The following is a 16472-nucleotide window of genomic DNA, read 5'->3' on the forward strand; positions in this document are numbered from 1 at the left end:
GTTTTTGGCATTGTGACTTCAGAGGTTTTCTCCTAAATTATGCTGTTTACTTAAATATGCCAATAAAATTTAGCTCTTTGCATTTCAGATATTTAAGTTCATTCTAACTATGAATGTAAATGATATGAATTTACAGTATAACATTTCTTTTTCTTTGAGAAAGTAAATATAGATGTCTTTATGATATGTACATTATATATGCTGACATATACAATGTTATGAATATATGTATATAATCAAGATGTGTATGTAATATATAACAGAAATTTAATATATATAATAAAAAGGTCCTTTGTTGTACAAGGTATTAACATTGTAATATGTATTAAATGCTTTAAATGCAAAAACATTTCAAACACATTTTCCTCCCTTTATTGATAAATTGAGTTCTCTTACCTTTTTAATACATATCTATATCATTCATATTTAATATATGCCTATAACATTCATTTTCACACAATATAATAGATTAAAAAATTACACAGTTATTATTTTAAGCAATGATTTGGAGAACATGGTTCTCAATTTTTGGCTCTGAGTACTTATTCATCACAGAACAATAATCAAAGGACAAACATGAACTCATGTACTTACTTAAATTCATTTTACTGCAAAATATTTTTATAAAGCATGAATAATGGAAGTAAACTCTAATTCAACACATATAAGGGATTAAGGAGCTTAATTTAGGAAAAAAAGAAAAAGGTACTTTCATCTTATCGACATGTTTAACCATTGACAGCCTCTGATTTAACAGGTAAAATAAGCCACTACTTTATTTTTTTTTAATTTACAAGATTGGTATTATATTGGTGAAGTTGATGGCAGTTACTCATCATTTGAAAATGTAATCTCATTTTATATTTTTATTTGAAGATTTTAAAGAAAAAATGTGCTGTAACCCAATCATGCCATAATCCAGGTGACATCTGTACTAGGCAGAATCCTGTTGTTATTCTCCTGTCTGGCTGCTATTGCTGAGAATGACAAAGTAGTGAAATTACATTTTCCCATTATTATTTCCAGACACTCTCTAGCAATGGTTTGTTGACTCTAATAAACCTTCAGACAAAGCTGTCAGCAAAGGAAATGGCAGAAGGAGAGCTAGGAAAAGACTCTTCAACAATAAATGCATCTAAAGCCTGGTACTAACTTGTATAGTTTCTGATAATATTTAATGTGAGTGCTTCAGTATTTATTCTAAAGTTGTGTTTGAATTCCAAGGAGAAAAATTTACTCTATCAAGTCACATTATCCCTGGCTTTGATGAATATAAGCATATTATGAGATTAGAGAATAAGTTGTCTTACCTGCTATAGTATTAAGAAACATCAAATATTCGAAGTTAGAAATTTCCCTTCTTTGCCAACGTTGTGTCATATTGGAAGATTTATAAAGCTGACGAGGAGTGGCAAGTGATATCCTCCTACCATGCAAACAAACCATAAAAAACATATTTTTAAACGACTTTTAGAAATTCAATATTAGCCAATTTTTTTTTGTTTCATTCAATTTAAGAAGTCTATGCTTTCTCTTTAGATTATAAGATATATTTCAGTTATAGGCATTATCAGTCTTTGAAAATTCTATTCTACAGAAGCTATATTTAGTTACTCAGGATGAACCAATGTGAAAGAACCTATTAGTATAATATGGTTGTAAGTGAGTTTTTTTACAAGTCAATAAAACAGAAAAGATAAAACTACATGAAATAAATCAAAGTAGCATTTCAACAATATGGCAAATCCACTACATGTTTAATAAGCTAGAAGATGGGTAGTTGGGTACCAGCCAATAAGGATGATTTAAATCTTACACAATAACGGCTGCCACGGAAGTTTTTACACCCGCCTTCACACACAGTGTGTGCACATTCATGTCTCTACCCACACAGCTCATGGCCTTCTAATGATGTGGAAAACAAACAATTGGGAAGTTTGAAAACATGTATGAATTCAAAAGAAGGGCCACAGGGATAGCTTAAGGAAGTAAATCAAGATAACTTGTATAAATTATGAGTCTTTTGAGGCTCATAGGTATTTCAGCATGTTTATCTAAAAAGTAGAAATGCTAGCTGTTTTTATTAAGGTATGATAAGGCTATAGTTTCTAAAATGATGAGCTTTTAAGAAAGAGATCCCTAAACATTTTCAATGCTACCCTTAGTCTGCTCTTTTCATGGCTCCCCTAGCCCAAAGAAAATATGTAACTATTCAGCTTATTGTGCGGTTTGGTCCAAATATTTAAATGAAGAGACTACTACAGGCCCCACATGGAGATGCTTGTGCTAACAACACCTATACTTAATGCCTAACCTAAAATGGTTTCAACTGCCCTGTAGTTTCAACCTCCCCGAGGAAGGTAGTCTTAAATGCTCAATATGGGATTTTCTGATCACTACCAATTTGATAAACATTTCCATGCCCCAAAGGAAGATGAAATAATCTGTGAAAAGACCTTTTTCATTCCACACAGGTAGGTTACCTAAGCCCAAAATAATTTCCTCTTCACCATTTTGCTCTCTTTCTGCCTATAAAAATATTTCATTTTGTAGTTTTTCAGAGCCCTTTTCTATTTGCTAGATGGGATGTTACCCAATACATGAATTCCCAATACATAAATAACCCAATACATAAATAAAGCCAAAGAGATCTTTAAAATCACCTTGGTTGGATTTTTGTAATTTAACAATACTTAAGTCTTAATAACATAGTAGCTGTTTGAAAGTAAAATATTCAGAAATCAAAAGAAAAATATTTTTGTATCATTCTTCAATAACTGCAATTATTAACTGGATATGTGCACCACTTGGTGCAAAGCTTCCTAAACCATTAAATAATAACAAACACCACCACCTTCATCTCCTGTGACATACTGATTTTTCATGCAGTACTTGTTTTTATCACAGTAAACACCCAAAGCAATTGCAGAAAGCTAAGATATCACTGGAAAGAACACAGTGCTACTTAATGTTCAAACTTAGAACTCAAAGCTAAGAGTCTGTATAGTTAATGACAGATGTTGTTGTGTTTCCCTAAAAATATAAAATGTCCTTCAGCAACCCTGTGATGCCGCAGGGCTCCATGATGCTCAGTTTGGGAACTGTGAAATCAAGATTATTTTCTGTCATTCATTTATTATTATCAGATATTTCTGTTTGTGGAATTTTAAGCATTGTTTGTACACGCTATATATGCTGTATCTAAGAGAAGAGTGTGGACAGACAGGATCCTTGAGTTGTTGTTCTCTTCATGGACATGGAAGAGAGGCATCTGAAGGGAGCAGTCACGTCTGGAATGGAGCTGGGTATGTGAGGTCCAGATGAGTGACCTTGAAGATCATAATGCATAAAGGATCCAAATGGAAGAAGAAAGAGAAATATGAAGAAAGAGAATGAAGAAACACTTTAAGATGAATCTGATTCTATTAGGAAAGGAAACATAAGGATAATGGATATCCCATTTGGGAAGGGAGATAGAGAAGTGAACAAAAAATTACTCAAAGAAATAATAAAGAAAATGTCCCAAAGCTAGGGAAGGAACTAAACATACAAATTCATGGAGCTAAAAGAACAGCTGGTTATCTAAATGTAATGAGACATACAATAAGACACATAGTTGTGAAAGCAGCGAGTTCATGATAAAGAAAATGTGATGAAAGTGGCTAAAGAAAAGAAGTTTATCTATAAAGGAAAACCCAACAGGCTAACATCAGACTTCATGCAGAAATCCTTCCACTGGTTTTTGGTTTTGTCTCTTTTTTTCACCTGGTACTTTAAAGTGAAAGGAATCTTGTTTATTAGAAAAGTAGATTAGACCGACTGTGGGTGCAGGGAAGCTTCCGACTCGCCATTTTAGAATAGGGACCTTTGCTTCAACCAAGACTGCTAGGAACTGGGAGAGGGCTGCCCCCACAGCCAGAGGTGATCTGGGAAGCCCCCTCATGCCAAGCCCTGCCTGGCCACCTGTCAGAGCCCAAAGGGGGATCGGGTGGCTGCTGGGGCAGAATAAGGGTGTAGGGAAGCACCCTTCTGACTCTCCATTTTAGAATAGGGATCTTTGCTTCAACCAAGACTGCTTGGAATTGGGAGAGGGCTGCCCCCACAGCCAGAGGTGAGCTGAGGGCCCCCACAAGCCAGGCCCTGCCTGGCAGGGAGTTGGAGCCCAGAACAGGATCCAACAATTTGGAGCCCAGCTAGCACCCCCACCTCCAGGGCAGTCTGTGGGACTTCAAGACACACCTCTGGAATTAAACAAATACAGAAGGAGGAGATAAACTGTGATAACGACCATTAACATATTCATAGTACCATTGCCCTACTGGACTTCTGGCATAACAGTATTTGACTCGATTGGACCACCAGTTTCTGACATCCCAGAAAGAGCATATCAAAAAGATGCTTGCCAGCAACAGTGTCCCAACATATAGGACAAATTAGAAAACAAGCAGCAGGGAGAAGAAAAACTACAACCAACCAAGCAAGTCCTCAGGGAAAAGACACACTACAAAATGAAAATCACCCACCAGATTGCAACATCAGTGACTTGGAAGAACTTCTGAGCCTTCCAGAAAGAGAATTTAAAATTGCCATGATTAAAAAACTGACAGAAGTCATAAAGGAAAACAATGATAAGGGAAAAAGTATCAACAATCAGAAGAATGAAATTGAGTCCCTAAAGAGGGAAGTGAAAGAAATACAGGAGATCAAAGGATTAATGGAGGAGCTAAAGAACTCTGGGAAAGCAGCGATAGCAGAATAGATGAAATGGAAGAACGAATAAGTACTCTTGAAGACATAGAAATAAAAAAGAACCAAAACAGAAAAGGAAAAAGAAGAACGAAGGAAAAAGAATGAAGAAAGACTTTGGGAACTATCTGAGTCCATGAAAAAGGAAATATAAGAGTTACAGGAATCCCAGAAGGAGAGGAGAGAGACATAGGAAGGAGAAAATTTTCAAGGAAATAATTGAAGAGAACTTCCCAAACATGAAGAAGGAACTGAAAATAGTCATACAAGAAGCAAGAAAAACACAAAACTTCCATGATGCAGGGAAAAATACAGCAAGACACATAATAGTAAAGCTCCCAAAAATCCAAGACAAGGAAAAAATAATGAAGCTGACAAGAGGGAAGAAACAGATAACATACAAAGGAAAACCAATCAGGCTGACATCGGACTTCTCCGAAGAAACACTATGGGCAATGAGAGAATGGAGGGACATAGTCAACAGACTCCAGGACAACAAATGCCAACCAAGAATACTCTATCCCAAAAAGCTTTCCTTTCTCTATGAAGAAAGAATAAGGACCTTCCCAGACAAACAGAAACTTGGGAATTTCATTATGACTAAACCCCACTCCAAAAAATACTACAAGGAGTCCTAAACCCAGAACCAACAGAGGGTTGAATAAGAACAAAATAAGACCAACAAATAAATAAATAAATAAATAAATAAATAAATTAATTAATTAATTAATTAATTTAAAAAAACAGAGAAAAGACAAACAAAATGGCAAATACAGACCCTAACATATCAATATTAACTCTAAATGTAAGCAGACTAAACTCTTTGACACAGAGTTGCAGGCTGGATTAAGAAACAAAACCCAACCTTTTGCTGTCTCCAGGAAAATCACTTAACTACAAAAGATAAAAAAAGACTGAAAGTAAAAGGATAGAAAACAATCCTATAAGCAAATGGACCAAAAAAAGAAGGCAGGAACAGCTACACTCATATCAGATAAAACAGATTTTAAACTCAAAAAGGTAAAAAGAGACCCAGATGGTCACTACATTATGATCAAGGGGACAATACTTCAAGAAGAAATAACACTCATTAACATATATACTCACCAAATGAAGTGACACCAAAATATATCAGACAACTATTATCATCTCTGAAAACAGACATCAGAGAAAACATATATGTAGTAGGAGAGTTCAACACACCACTATCAACAATGGATAGATCAATGAGACAAAAAATAAGTAAGGACACTAAAGCTCTAAATAAGGATCTAGGGCTCATGGGCTTAACAGACATATAGAACACTAAAGCCAAAAAAATCTGAGTGCACATTTTTCTCAAGCACACACGGATCATTCTCCAGGATTGATCACATACTGGGACACAAGACAAACATCAACAGATCCACCAAGACTGAAAACATACCAACCATTTTCTCTGGCCATGAAGGCATCAAACTAGAAATAAACCATAAAAAGAAGGTAAGGAACTCTCCTACCTCATGAAGATTGAAACCCACACTACTGGAAGACTACTGGACTAATGATAGATCAAAGAAGAAATTAAACAAATACTTTGAGTTGAATGACAAGGAGGACACCAATTTCCTAAATGTATGGGATGCAGCAAAAGCAGTAATAAGAAGTAAATATATAGCAATACAGGCTCACATCAAGAAACAAGAAAGAACTCAAAGAAACAACCTAATCTCACAGCTCAAAGAACTAGAAAAAGAACAACAAAAAAACCCTAAAACCAGTAGAAGAAAAGAAATAATAAAAATCAAATAAGAAATAAGTGAAATTGAAACTAAAAAAAAATCCAAAAGATCAATGAAACTAAAAATTGGTTCTTCGAAAAAATAAATAAAATAGACAACCCCATAGTCGGGCTCACAAAGGAAAAACGGGACAAAGCACAAATAAATAGGATCACAAATGAAAGAAGAGAAATCACAACAGACACAGCAGAAATCAAAAGAAAAATCAGAAACTACTATGAACAGTTATATGCAAACAAGCTCAACAATCTAGAAGAGATGGACAAATTCCTACAACTTTACAATCACCCAAAGCTAGATAAAGAAGACATAGAACACCTGAACAGACCAATTACAAGCAGTAAAATTGAAATGGCAATCAAAACCCTCCCCCAAAACAACAGCCCAGGACCAGATGGATTTACAAATGAATTCTATCAAACATTCAGAAACTATTTAGTGCCTATCCTTCACAAACTCTTTCAAAAAATTAAGAAGGAAGGGATAATACCAAACGTGTTCTATGAAGCCAACATTACACTAATACCAAAACTGAACAAGGACAACACAAAAAAAGAAAACTACAGGCCAATCTCTCTAATAAACACTGATGCAAAAATCCTCAATAAAATTTTAGCTATCAGAATCCAACAATATATCCATAAGATAATTCACCACAACCAGGTAGGATTTATTCCAGGGACATAAGGATGGTTCAACATCCGAAAATCAATGAATGCAATCCAACACATCAACAAAAAGAAATATAAAAACCATATGATAATATCAATAGATTCTGAGAAAGCTTTTATCTAAGGACAACACCCATTTATGATAAAGGCCCTTGAAATTCTCAGGACACAAGGAACATACCCCAACATCATAAAGGGCAACTTTGACAAGCCCACAGCCAATATCATTCTCAATGGTGAAAAGCTGAAAGCATTTCCATTAAGATCTGGAACAAGACAAGGATGTCCACTCTCACCACTGCTTTTCAATATAATACTGGAAGTCCTAGACAGAGCAGTAAGAGAAGAGAAAGACATACAAGGAATCCAAATAGGCAAGGAAGAAGTCAAACTATCACTATTTGCAGATGATATGATAATATACATAGAGAACCCCAAAAACCCCACAGAAAAACTAATCAAACTAATCAATTAGTTTAGTAAAGTGTTAGGATACAAAATCAATACACAAAAATCAGTAGCCTTCCTATACACAAACAATAAATCTGAAGAAGAAGAAATCAAGAAAACCATCCCTTTTATTATTGAAACAAAAAAATCAAATATTTGGGAATAAACCTAACAAAAGAGGTAAAGGACCTATACAAAGAAAACTATAAAACACTGTTAAAAGAAATAGAAGAAGACACAAAGAAATGGAAAGACATCCCCTGCTCATGGATTAGAAAAATTAACATTATCAAAATGGCCATCCTCCCAAAAGCAATTTACAGATTCAATGCTATTCCAAAAAAAAAATTGCAATGACATTCTTCAAAGAAATAGAACAAATATTGATGAAATTCATATGGAGCCACCAAAAACCCTGAATAAAAAAAAAAAAGAAGGAATGGAAGCTTCACACTCCCAGATTTCAAACTATACTACAAAACTATAATAATCAAAACTGGGGCCTCCCCTGGTGGCGCAGGCAGTTGAGCACTGTGCTGTGAATCTGTCTGCAGCCTGTGCAGTGCCGGTTTGCTCCCAGCCAACCAGTGAGGGTCCCACATGGCGCGGCAGACCTCTCCTGTCTCGCCCGCTGCTCTGCTCAGCAGTGTATCTCGTCAGTCTGCCTTTTCTGTTCCCCGCTCTGTCTCTGGTGAATCCTCTCACCCTCCCACACATCTGGCCTGTACCCCAGTTATTGTATAAAATAAATAAATAAATCTTTAAAAAAATAATCAAAACTGCATGGTATTGGAACAAGAACAGACACACGGACCAATGGAACCAAACAGAAAACCCAGAAATAAACCCACAGATTTACAGTCAACTAATCTTTGACAAAGGAGCAAAGAATATGCAATGGAGTAAAGAAAGTTTGCTCAATAAATGGTGCTGGGAAAACTGGGTTGCTACATGCAAAAGAATGAAGCTTGACTACTACCTCACTCCATACACAAAAACCAACTCAAAATTGATTAACGAACTAGACATAAGACCTGAAACCATAAAATATATAGAAGGAAATATAGATGAAACACGACATGACATGCACCTCAAAAACCTCTTTACAGACACATCACCCAAAGCAGTGACAGTGAAGGCAAAGATAAACAGCTGGGACTACATCAAATTAAGAGATTCTGCACAGCAAAAGAGACAAAAACCAAAACAAAGAGAAACCCCGCTGACTGGGAGAAAATTTTTGCATACAACACTAATGATAAAGGACTGATCACAAAAATCTACAAAGAGCTGATGAGAATCAACAAGAAGAAAGAAAATAATCCAGTCAAAAGATGGGCAGAAGAGTGTAAAAAGAAACTTCTCCAAAGAGGAAATGCAAATGGCCAACAGGCATATGAAAAAATGTTCAACATCACTTGTAATCAGGGAAATACAAATCAAAACTACAATGAGATACCATCTTACTCCAGTGAGAATGGCACATATTAAAAAAAAAAAAAACTAGCAACAACAAATGTTGGCGAGGATGTGGAGAAAAAGGAACTCTCCTGCACTGCTGGTGGGAGTGCAAAATGGCCCAACCACTATGGAAAGCTGTATGGAGATTCCTCAACCTACTAAAGATAGAGCTTCCATATGATCCAGCAATTCCACTCCTAAGTATTTACCCAAAGGACACAGAAACATTAATTCAAAAGGGCACCTGCACCCCTATATTCATAGCAGCACTATTTATAATAGCTAAGCTATGGAAACAACCCAAATGCCCAAAAATAGATGACTAGATCAAGAAGATGTGGTACATATACACCATGGAATATTATTCAGCTTTCAAAAAGGATAAACTCATGCAATTTGCAGCAATATGGATGGAACTGGAAGGGATCATGCTCAGCAAAATAAGCCAGAAAGAAAAAGAAAAATACAAGATGGTCTCACTCATAGCAGGAATTTAGAAAACCTAAATAAGGGACCAGGAAAAAGACTAATTATAATAAAGAAAAAATCAAAATTAACAAGTAACTATAAACCGGAGACACACTGTGGGGGCAGGAGGAAGAGAGGAGGCATTAGGGTCAAAATAAGGGGGGTGGAATTGTATGGGGAATATAACCAAAAAGAAAATGCATACATTGTGCAAAAATGAAAAATGATGTAAGAATAACATAAAATAAAATATATTAAATAAAAAAAAGAAAAGCAGATTATCAGTAAGTTTGGAAAAAGATAAGTTTTTCCTGTTTACCGATCTGTCTTTCCCACTAAACTCAGAGAACTGGGGCTGTGCTTTACATACTATCATATACTTAGCACTTAGCAAAACTTGGCATATAGTGGGGTTTCAATAAAAGCATACTAACATGAATTACTGGCCATCTACCCTAAAAGAAAAAACAAAAAAGAGAGAAGCCAAGAGTCATAAGAAGCAGAAAAATGGGAAACAATAAATTCAGAGGATTGGTCAAAGTATCCTATCATCTGTTTAGATACTAGAATGAGAATAGTTGGTATATTTTGGGTCATAGGAAGATGCTTTAGAATTGGGGGATAAGATGAAGACAATACTTTTTACTCTCAGGTAAAAAGTATTAAGCAAAGTAATGAGTAATGACCATTTAAAATAATCAACCCTCTGAATACAGTGAGGTGTATTCTTAGTAAATGTGGAATCTTATTAAATCTAAAATTAATTGATTACATTGACTGAATAGAAAACACATTAATCAAACAATGGTAATCAGTATGTAGGCGAGAAAATGGACAAGTGGTTGCCAGTAGTTTTGTATCAATTTAGGTCAACTTGATATAGGACATACAATATGAATTAAGAGAATAAGTTGTAATCTTGGGCAAGACAAATAACTTTTCTGGAAATAAAGCTTATAAACTGAAACAATAAGAATAGTCCCAAGCATGTAACATGGTGTGTACTCACTAAATGATAGCTATGGACATTAACACTTAAAGGGACATTCATTAGAGCTATGCTAGCCCAGTGGAAATATTCCCTATGTTTTAAACCTCTGTTCATTCAGTATCAATCTAACTTGTAATGTTATCCCTTTAGTGGGATTTACCAAGATGTGGGTTAAATGATTTTGAAACCAATTATTCTGGCAGTGTACCTGCCTTTGAATTTCACAATTTTGTTTGTGTACAAATTAGTCTCTTATGGGGTTAGCTCAGAGTTCCCTAGAGTTGGATAAACTCTGCTTAAATGGACAAAATCCAATGTCAAGAAAACAAAGCAAAGAAAGTATCCCTTCTTGATTACTGTCAGACAGTCTCAGCTGGAGGGCCTCTATTTGTAGGAGCCAGATCCTTTCCCTTTGATAATTCTCTGTATGTGACAAAATCTTACATATATCATACACATATTTATGATGTAAATGTATATATCTATTTATCTATTCACCTACTTACCTTCCTACTTATCTATATCCATATGCATGAATGCAAACACATGTAAAGTATACATGTGTGTTTTAAGTGTAGAAAGTGCCTTCAGTTTCTGATCTCAAGACATTCACAAAACATCTCTTTGTAAAGATACTTTCCCAGTTTTATAGCAGAAAAGCGAGTCATTCCTCTTGAATCTGCTGACTGTCTGAATAGAAAATACTAGTGTTTTTCATTCTTTTAACTAATATACATATTGAGATCCTACCAAGTAAACCCAGCTCTGTCACTGCTATACAGTCAGAAAGGGAGAACTTAGCCTAGATTCAAGGTTCTTCTTACCCACCTTCCCTATACCCAGCTGCTACCTCCAAGGCTATCTGCTTCAGGAAATAAACTAAAGTTAACTTTTGAGAATATCAGCATCATAATATCAGCATCAGAATAAGTGGAGACTTTGGACTGAAAAGTAAGAACAACAAAAGAGTGTTATAAGATAAAATGGATGTATGGAGTAACAGCATAACTGAAACTGCTTAACATCTATTTTGTTTCCAGTTTTTCTATCAAGATCTCTCCAAAATCAAAACAAAACCACATGTGGTTAAAAGATAAGTAATACTCATAACAGGTAAGGAACATAAGAAAAGGAGCTTCTGATTGTTTTTAGATGAATAAAGGTTCAGACAAGTCCAAGAGTATGAAAGGAAATTATACATGTCATTGAGAAACTCCTACTGATTATCTTTAAAGATCATGGTAATGGAGAAAGATGCCCGTAGACAGACGGTTATTTTTAAAAGGAAAAAGTTGTATCTATTTGTGAATTCTAAGTGTCAATTTCTGAAAAAAAAATTCTTCAATTGATGATTAAACACTTTGTAAGTGCTTGGGAAAGGAAGTAGTGATTACCTTCCAGTAGTGATTACTATGAGTCAGTTCACATTCAATGAGAATAAGTCTAGAAAAACTAACTTCACCTTTTTTTTGATAAACACATTTTTCCTTTGACCTATAGTTTAGATTGGTACTTCATCATCTACTAATGTCTGATTTTAATCTTGTCATTCTACTAGCAAATATTCTGAGCCAGTAAAGCAGAACTTAAAAATCATCTCTGCACTTCCGGCATTGAACTGGGTGTTGTAGATTAAAAGATACATAGGAGATGGATAGGCAAAGATTCATGTTCCTTTCCAACCATGTAGTGCTCTTCAATAATTCTCAGGATCATAATGATCTATGCAGAAGATATCATTGCTTGTTTACTCAAAGCTGGTATCTTTTTTTTCCTCGTGAGCAGAAACCCTGTTATATTCTGTTAGGAGGTAGCAAGGAGTTAGAGGCATATTTTCCCCCAAAATTCCACAGGATGATTGTGCTAAACTAGTAAACTTATTTCCCTTTGGCAGGACTGGATTTAGGTATGGCGATTCCCCTTTGGCCAAAGAAACCTGAGATAACATTTGCTAGAGGCTTCTGAGAAAGCTATACCTTTCTACAACGGAGAAGTTTAAGGAGAAATTTTTCCTGTTCTCCTCCTACTTGAATGCATGTGTGTGTAGATGTGGTGTCTGAATCAGTAGTGGTTATTTTGTGAACATCACTGAATCTGAGTCAATATTGGCAACTCCTTAACTCCAGATCTTTTATAGTAACAATGAAGCCAAAAGGTAAAAATCCTACTTCTAAGCCACTTTTAGTGAAGTATTCCATTACTTGAAGTAAAAAATGGACAAATTGGTATTAGTGATATACCCTCACATCTACTGCTTTCTAACGCTTCCAATAAAATATCAAAATGATACATTCAAAATACTAGATGAAAGATTTAGCAAATGATTAAAGCCACATCATAACTTATGACTACTGATCTCTATAAACTCTAATTGTGCTACTTTAATGAAGTACTTATACATAGGATTTATAAGAACAGTTTATATGTTATTACACAATCAAACATCATCAGATCCCTATTGCTATGTTTCTTATAAGATCTTAAGCAAAAATGTGTTGTCTGTTAGCTGAGCAATCTATACTTTTTTACTTCCTCACTTATATATTATTACATAAAATTATGTCCTAACTATTCCATAATCCTTAAAGTAGCTCTTTACATAGCTTCCCTATAAATGACTTGCAGAGAAAGTTCTTGGTTCTCAAAATAATTATAATGGTATCAAACCTATTTCTTTTCTATCACATGAGATTGAAATATGCTACCCAACCATAGACAATGTGTAATATAACATAATTACCTGGCTTGTGGCAAACCATAGCTGGTCCCTACTCCAACCCGAGGCAAGCTATACACAACTTTTTTTACTGTTGCTTGATCAGGGAAATTAAACATAACCGAAGCTGTGGTAAGAAGAAAAGACATGATTTAGAAAACCACGGGAGAGCTAGCCTTCAATTTCAGAAATCATTTTCAAGTGCCTATCATAAATTATTTGTAAAGGCAATGAATCTTCATGGAAAATCCATTTTCTGTATATATTTATCTATGAGATATCTAGAATTAACATTTTCAAACAAACTAATGCTTTTTTATTTCCCCTTTAGTTTTAACATGGGCATATCAGAGCGAGGAACAGCAGGGAAAAATGAAGACAGTATTACTCCTTGTAAATGAATGATATCCAAACATAAGCACGTATTTTTCCAAAGCAGTTAACGGAACTTACTTCGGTTTGCCATAAACACTTCCAAAGCAGTGTTTTGTAGAAGATAACGTCTTGAAAATACAGCTCGTATCTCACTGAACATCCATTTTCCATGAAGTCCTTCAGTGTACGCAAGAACCTGAAATACATAGTTTAAACAGTGTCAGTCAGTAAAATGTATCTAAGACTTGGTCTGATAATAATCTTAGATAGTGCTTATAAAAGTCAGTAAATTAGGGATTATCTTCCTGAATTCATGATATATTACCACATTGTCAATCAATGTTGACAATGTCTATCTTTCTAAATTTTCTTAGTTGGTTTATGCATGAAGAAGCAGAGAACTTACATGTTTAAGGCAACCCTGTAACTTAAAACATAAAATGTATTATAGTTTTTTGTCATCTATGTAATTAGTTAGATCAGGTAAGCTGATGAAACTTTTGGTTCTTTTCCAATATTCCGTTTCCTACTCCTCCTTTGCTTAATGGATGCTCAGTTATCCCCGAAATGTACATGTGGTTGCCCCCAGGTGACAGATCATGATTTGGTCTGTAAACTTTTTTTGTAAAGGTGAAATAATAAATATGTTTAGGCTTTGTAGGCCATATGGTCCCTATCAAGTCTCCCACTATAGTGTGAAAGGAGTAATAATCAGTATGTATTTATTTTACACGGTGGGTATGGTTGTGTTTCAATAAACTTTTATTTATAACAATAGGGGAGGCCTGAAGTTGGTCCTGGGAGTTTGGCTGAACCCCGATCTAATCCAATTATGACAAAATTATTCTTTACTTTGCAACATCACATTGCAACTGAAGGTAAGAACATTTGACCTAGCACTGGCTAATGAGAACAAAACCAAAGTCAGCTAGGAATGTTCAGAAAAGCTGATAAAATGAGTCCTATGTAGCTAGCATACCCCTTCCCTCTTCTTGCTTGAATGGAGATATGATGGTGGAATCTGTCCTGCAATTGCATAACCATGAGAGGAAAGCTAAATGAATCAGTCTTATCTAACTTGTTACATCAATATAGACAAATCCATATTTGATTAAGCCACTATAATGAAATCTGCAATGAACACATTCCTTCCTGATACAGCAAATGCATATTCACAAAACATAAACACATTTTCTACTTTCATTGGCATATTCTGTAAATCTACTACACTTATATTTTCTGTGGTAGAAATGAAGACTAGTTACTGAATCATATACATGATATTCCTTAAGCTTTGAAAACAAATTCTGAATTCTCTTTTCATATGGCCTCTTTCTAGGAACAATATGTACACAATATATCATCTTTTAGTCTTTTAATTTACTGAAAATCCCATTTTCTAAACCCTTAATCCAATTTTTGTCTTTCCCTAGAAACTAGAAGGCTTTTGGTGGTAATCATACTCTATTCAAATCCTGAAATATTTTGGCGCCAGTCAGACTCTTATTTAAATCTTGGGTCTTTCCATTTATTAGCTGTAGGAACGTCATCATCTGAAAAGTAGTGATAATACCAACTGCTGGTAAGTTTAGGCAGAGACAATGAATGCAAAGTGCATGATCTTAGTTATTATATTTAAGTTCTCTTTATAAGTTTACATGTTCTTGCTGAGCATAAAGTGACAATGCTTTTCAGCGTTTAAATGCAAATCTTCTTTTTGTAACAAAAAGTCCTTTTTATAACAAAATGTCTGTTGTGACACTTCAGAATTTGTATTTTTAAATACTTATCTGGATGCAACTGTTTCAGATTTGAATTCCAAAGACCAGTATAAGCTTTTAAAAGGAAAGAATTCATTACAGGATTGAAAATTTTGGTTTTTGTCAAGTAGAAAAACTTTAAGACAGATAAAACAGCCACAAAAACAAAAACAATCTTTCACACTGACCATTATTTCACTAACAGACACACAAAGACAAGTGTACATACACTCATCCTTTCATTTATTTATTTTTTGGGAATTATGGATATTTGGTGAATGGATATTTGATCAAATATTCTTTTCATTAACATGTTATCAGTTTATTTTACTTAGGCAGATTTTCACAAACACACAGAAGTTAGTTTGACTCCTTCAATGCTCCACATAAAATTGTCCTTCTGACTGTGCCAGTTAATAATTCATTGCTCTCCAGCTCCAAATTTACCATAATTGCTTGTTCTGGGAAAATGTATCTATGTTGCTTATTTTTCCTTTGCTAGCCGGAATATGTTAAGCTTATTCAGAAAAGGACACTGACGAGAAGATGCAGGGGGAAAGGTTTTCTTCCTGGTTCTGGTGTGCTCACACGGTGGGTTCACGCACATCATGTGGCTTCGACAGCACTAATGGCACAACAGCACCCAGTGACCAGCAGTTTTCTCTAGTACAACTCCCACCCTGGGCAGTTTTGTAACAGAGTGGCTCCAGTGAGACTGCTCCAAGAAGGGCTTCATCCTGGAGGGTGAACTTCTGGAATGTTCCACAGGATAGAGGTCCTGATAACAGCACTTGAGTGACTTTTCAACCACTCACTGAGCGACAGTCTCGCTCTCCACAGTGTTTGAAAGGCCTCTTCTAGGGTTCAATGTCAGCTCTGAGGGGGGCAGCTGCTTCTTATATATGGTGTTCCTGTATGCTTTAGGTTGTTGTTTTTTTTTTTTTTTTTCATTTCTTACTAATCATTCCCCTGTTACTCCAATCTCCTGTTACAATTTACATCATAATTATTTATGTTATACTTTCCCTGTTTAAATTGTTATGCAATTTCTGT

The 16472-nt window shown here is 35.0% G+C and overlaps 1 protein-coding gene across 3 annotated transcripts in view; it reads right to left on the minus strand.

Annotated features, from left to right (window-relative positions):
• NBEA (neurobeachin) overlaps window positions 1–16472 on the minus strand; it is a gene marked incomplete at both ends in the record, with an annotated part of 593662 nt that overhangs the window by 117119 nt on the left and 460071 nt on the right. For all 3 annotated transcript variants that reach the window (XM_084235096.1, XM_084235095.1, XM_084235094.1), the window contains 3 exons: window positions 1311–1426; window positions 13309–13411; window positions 13738–13855. In XM_084235096.1, coding sequence (XP_084091222.1) covers window positions 1311–1426; window positions 13309–13411; window positions 13738–13855 — 337 coding nt within the window. The remainder of the gene's footprint in view (window positions 1–1310; window positions 1427–13308; window positions 13412–13737; window positions 13856–16472) is intronic.

This window comes from Talpa europaea (genome assembly GCF_964194135.1).
Source record: "Talpa europaea genome assembly, chromosome: 6".
NCBI lineage: Eukaryota > Metazoa > Chordata > Mammalia > Eulipotyphla > Talpidae > Talpa > Talpa europaea.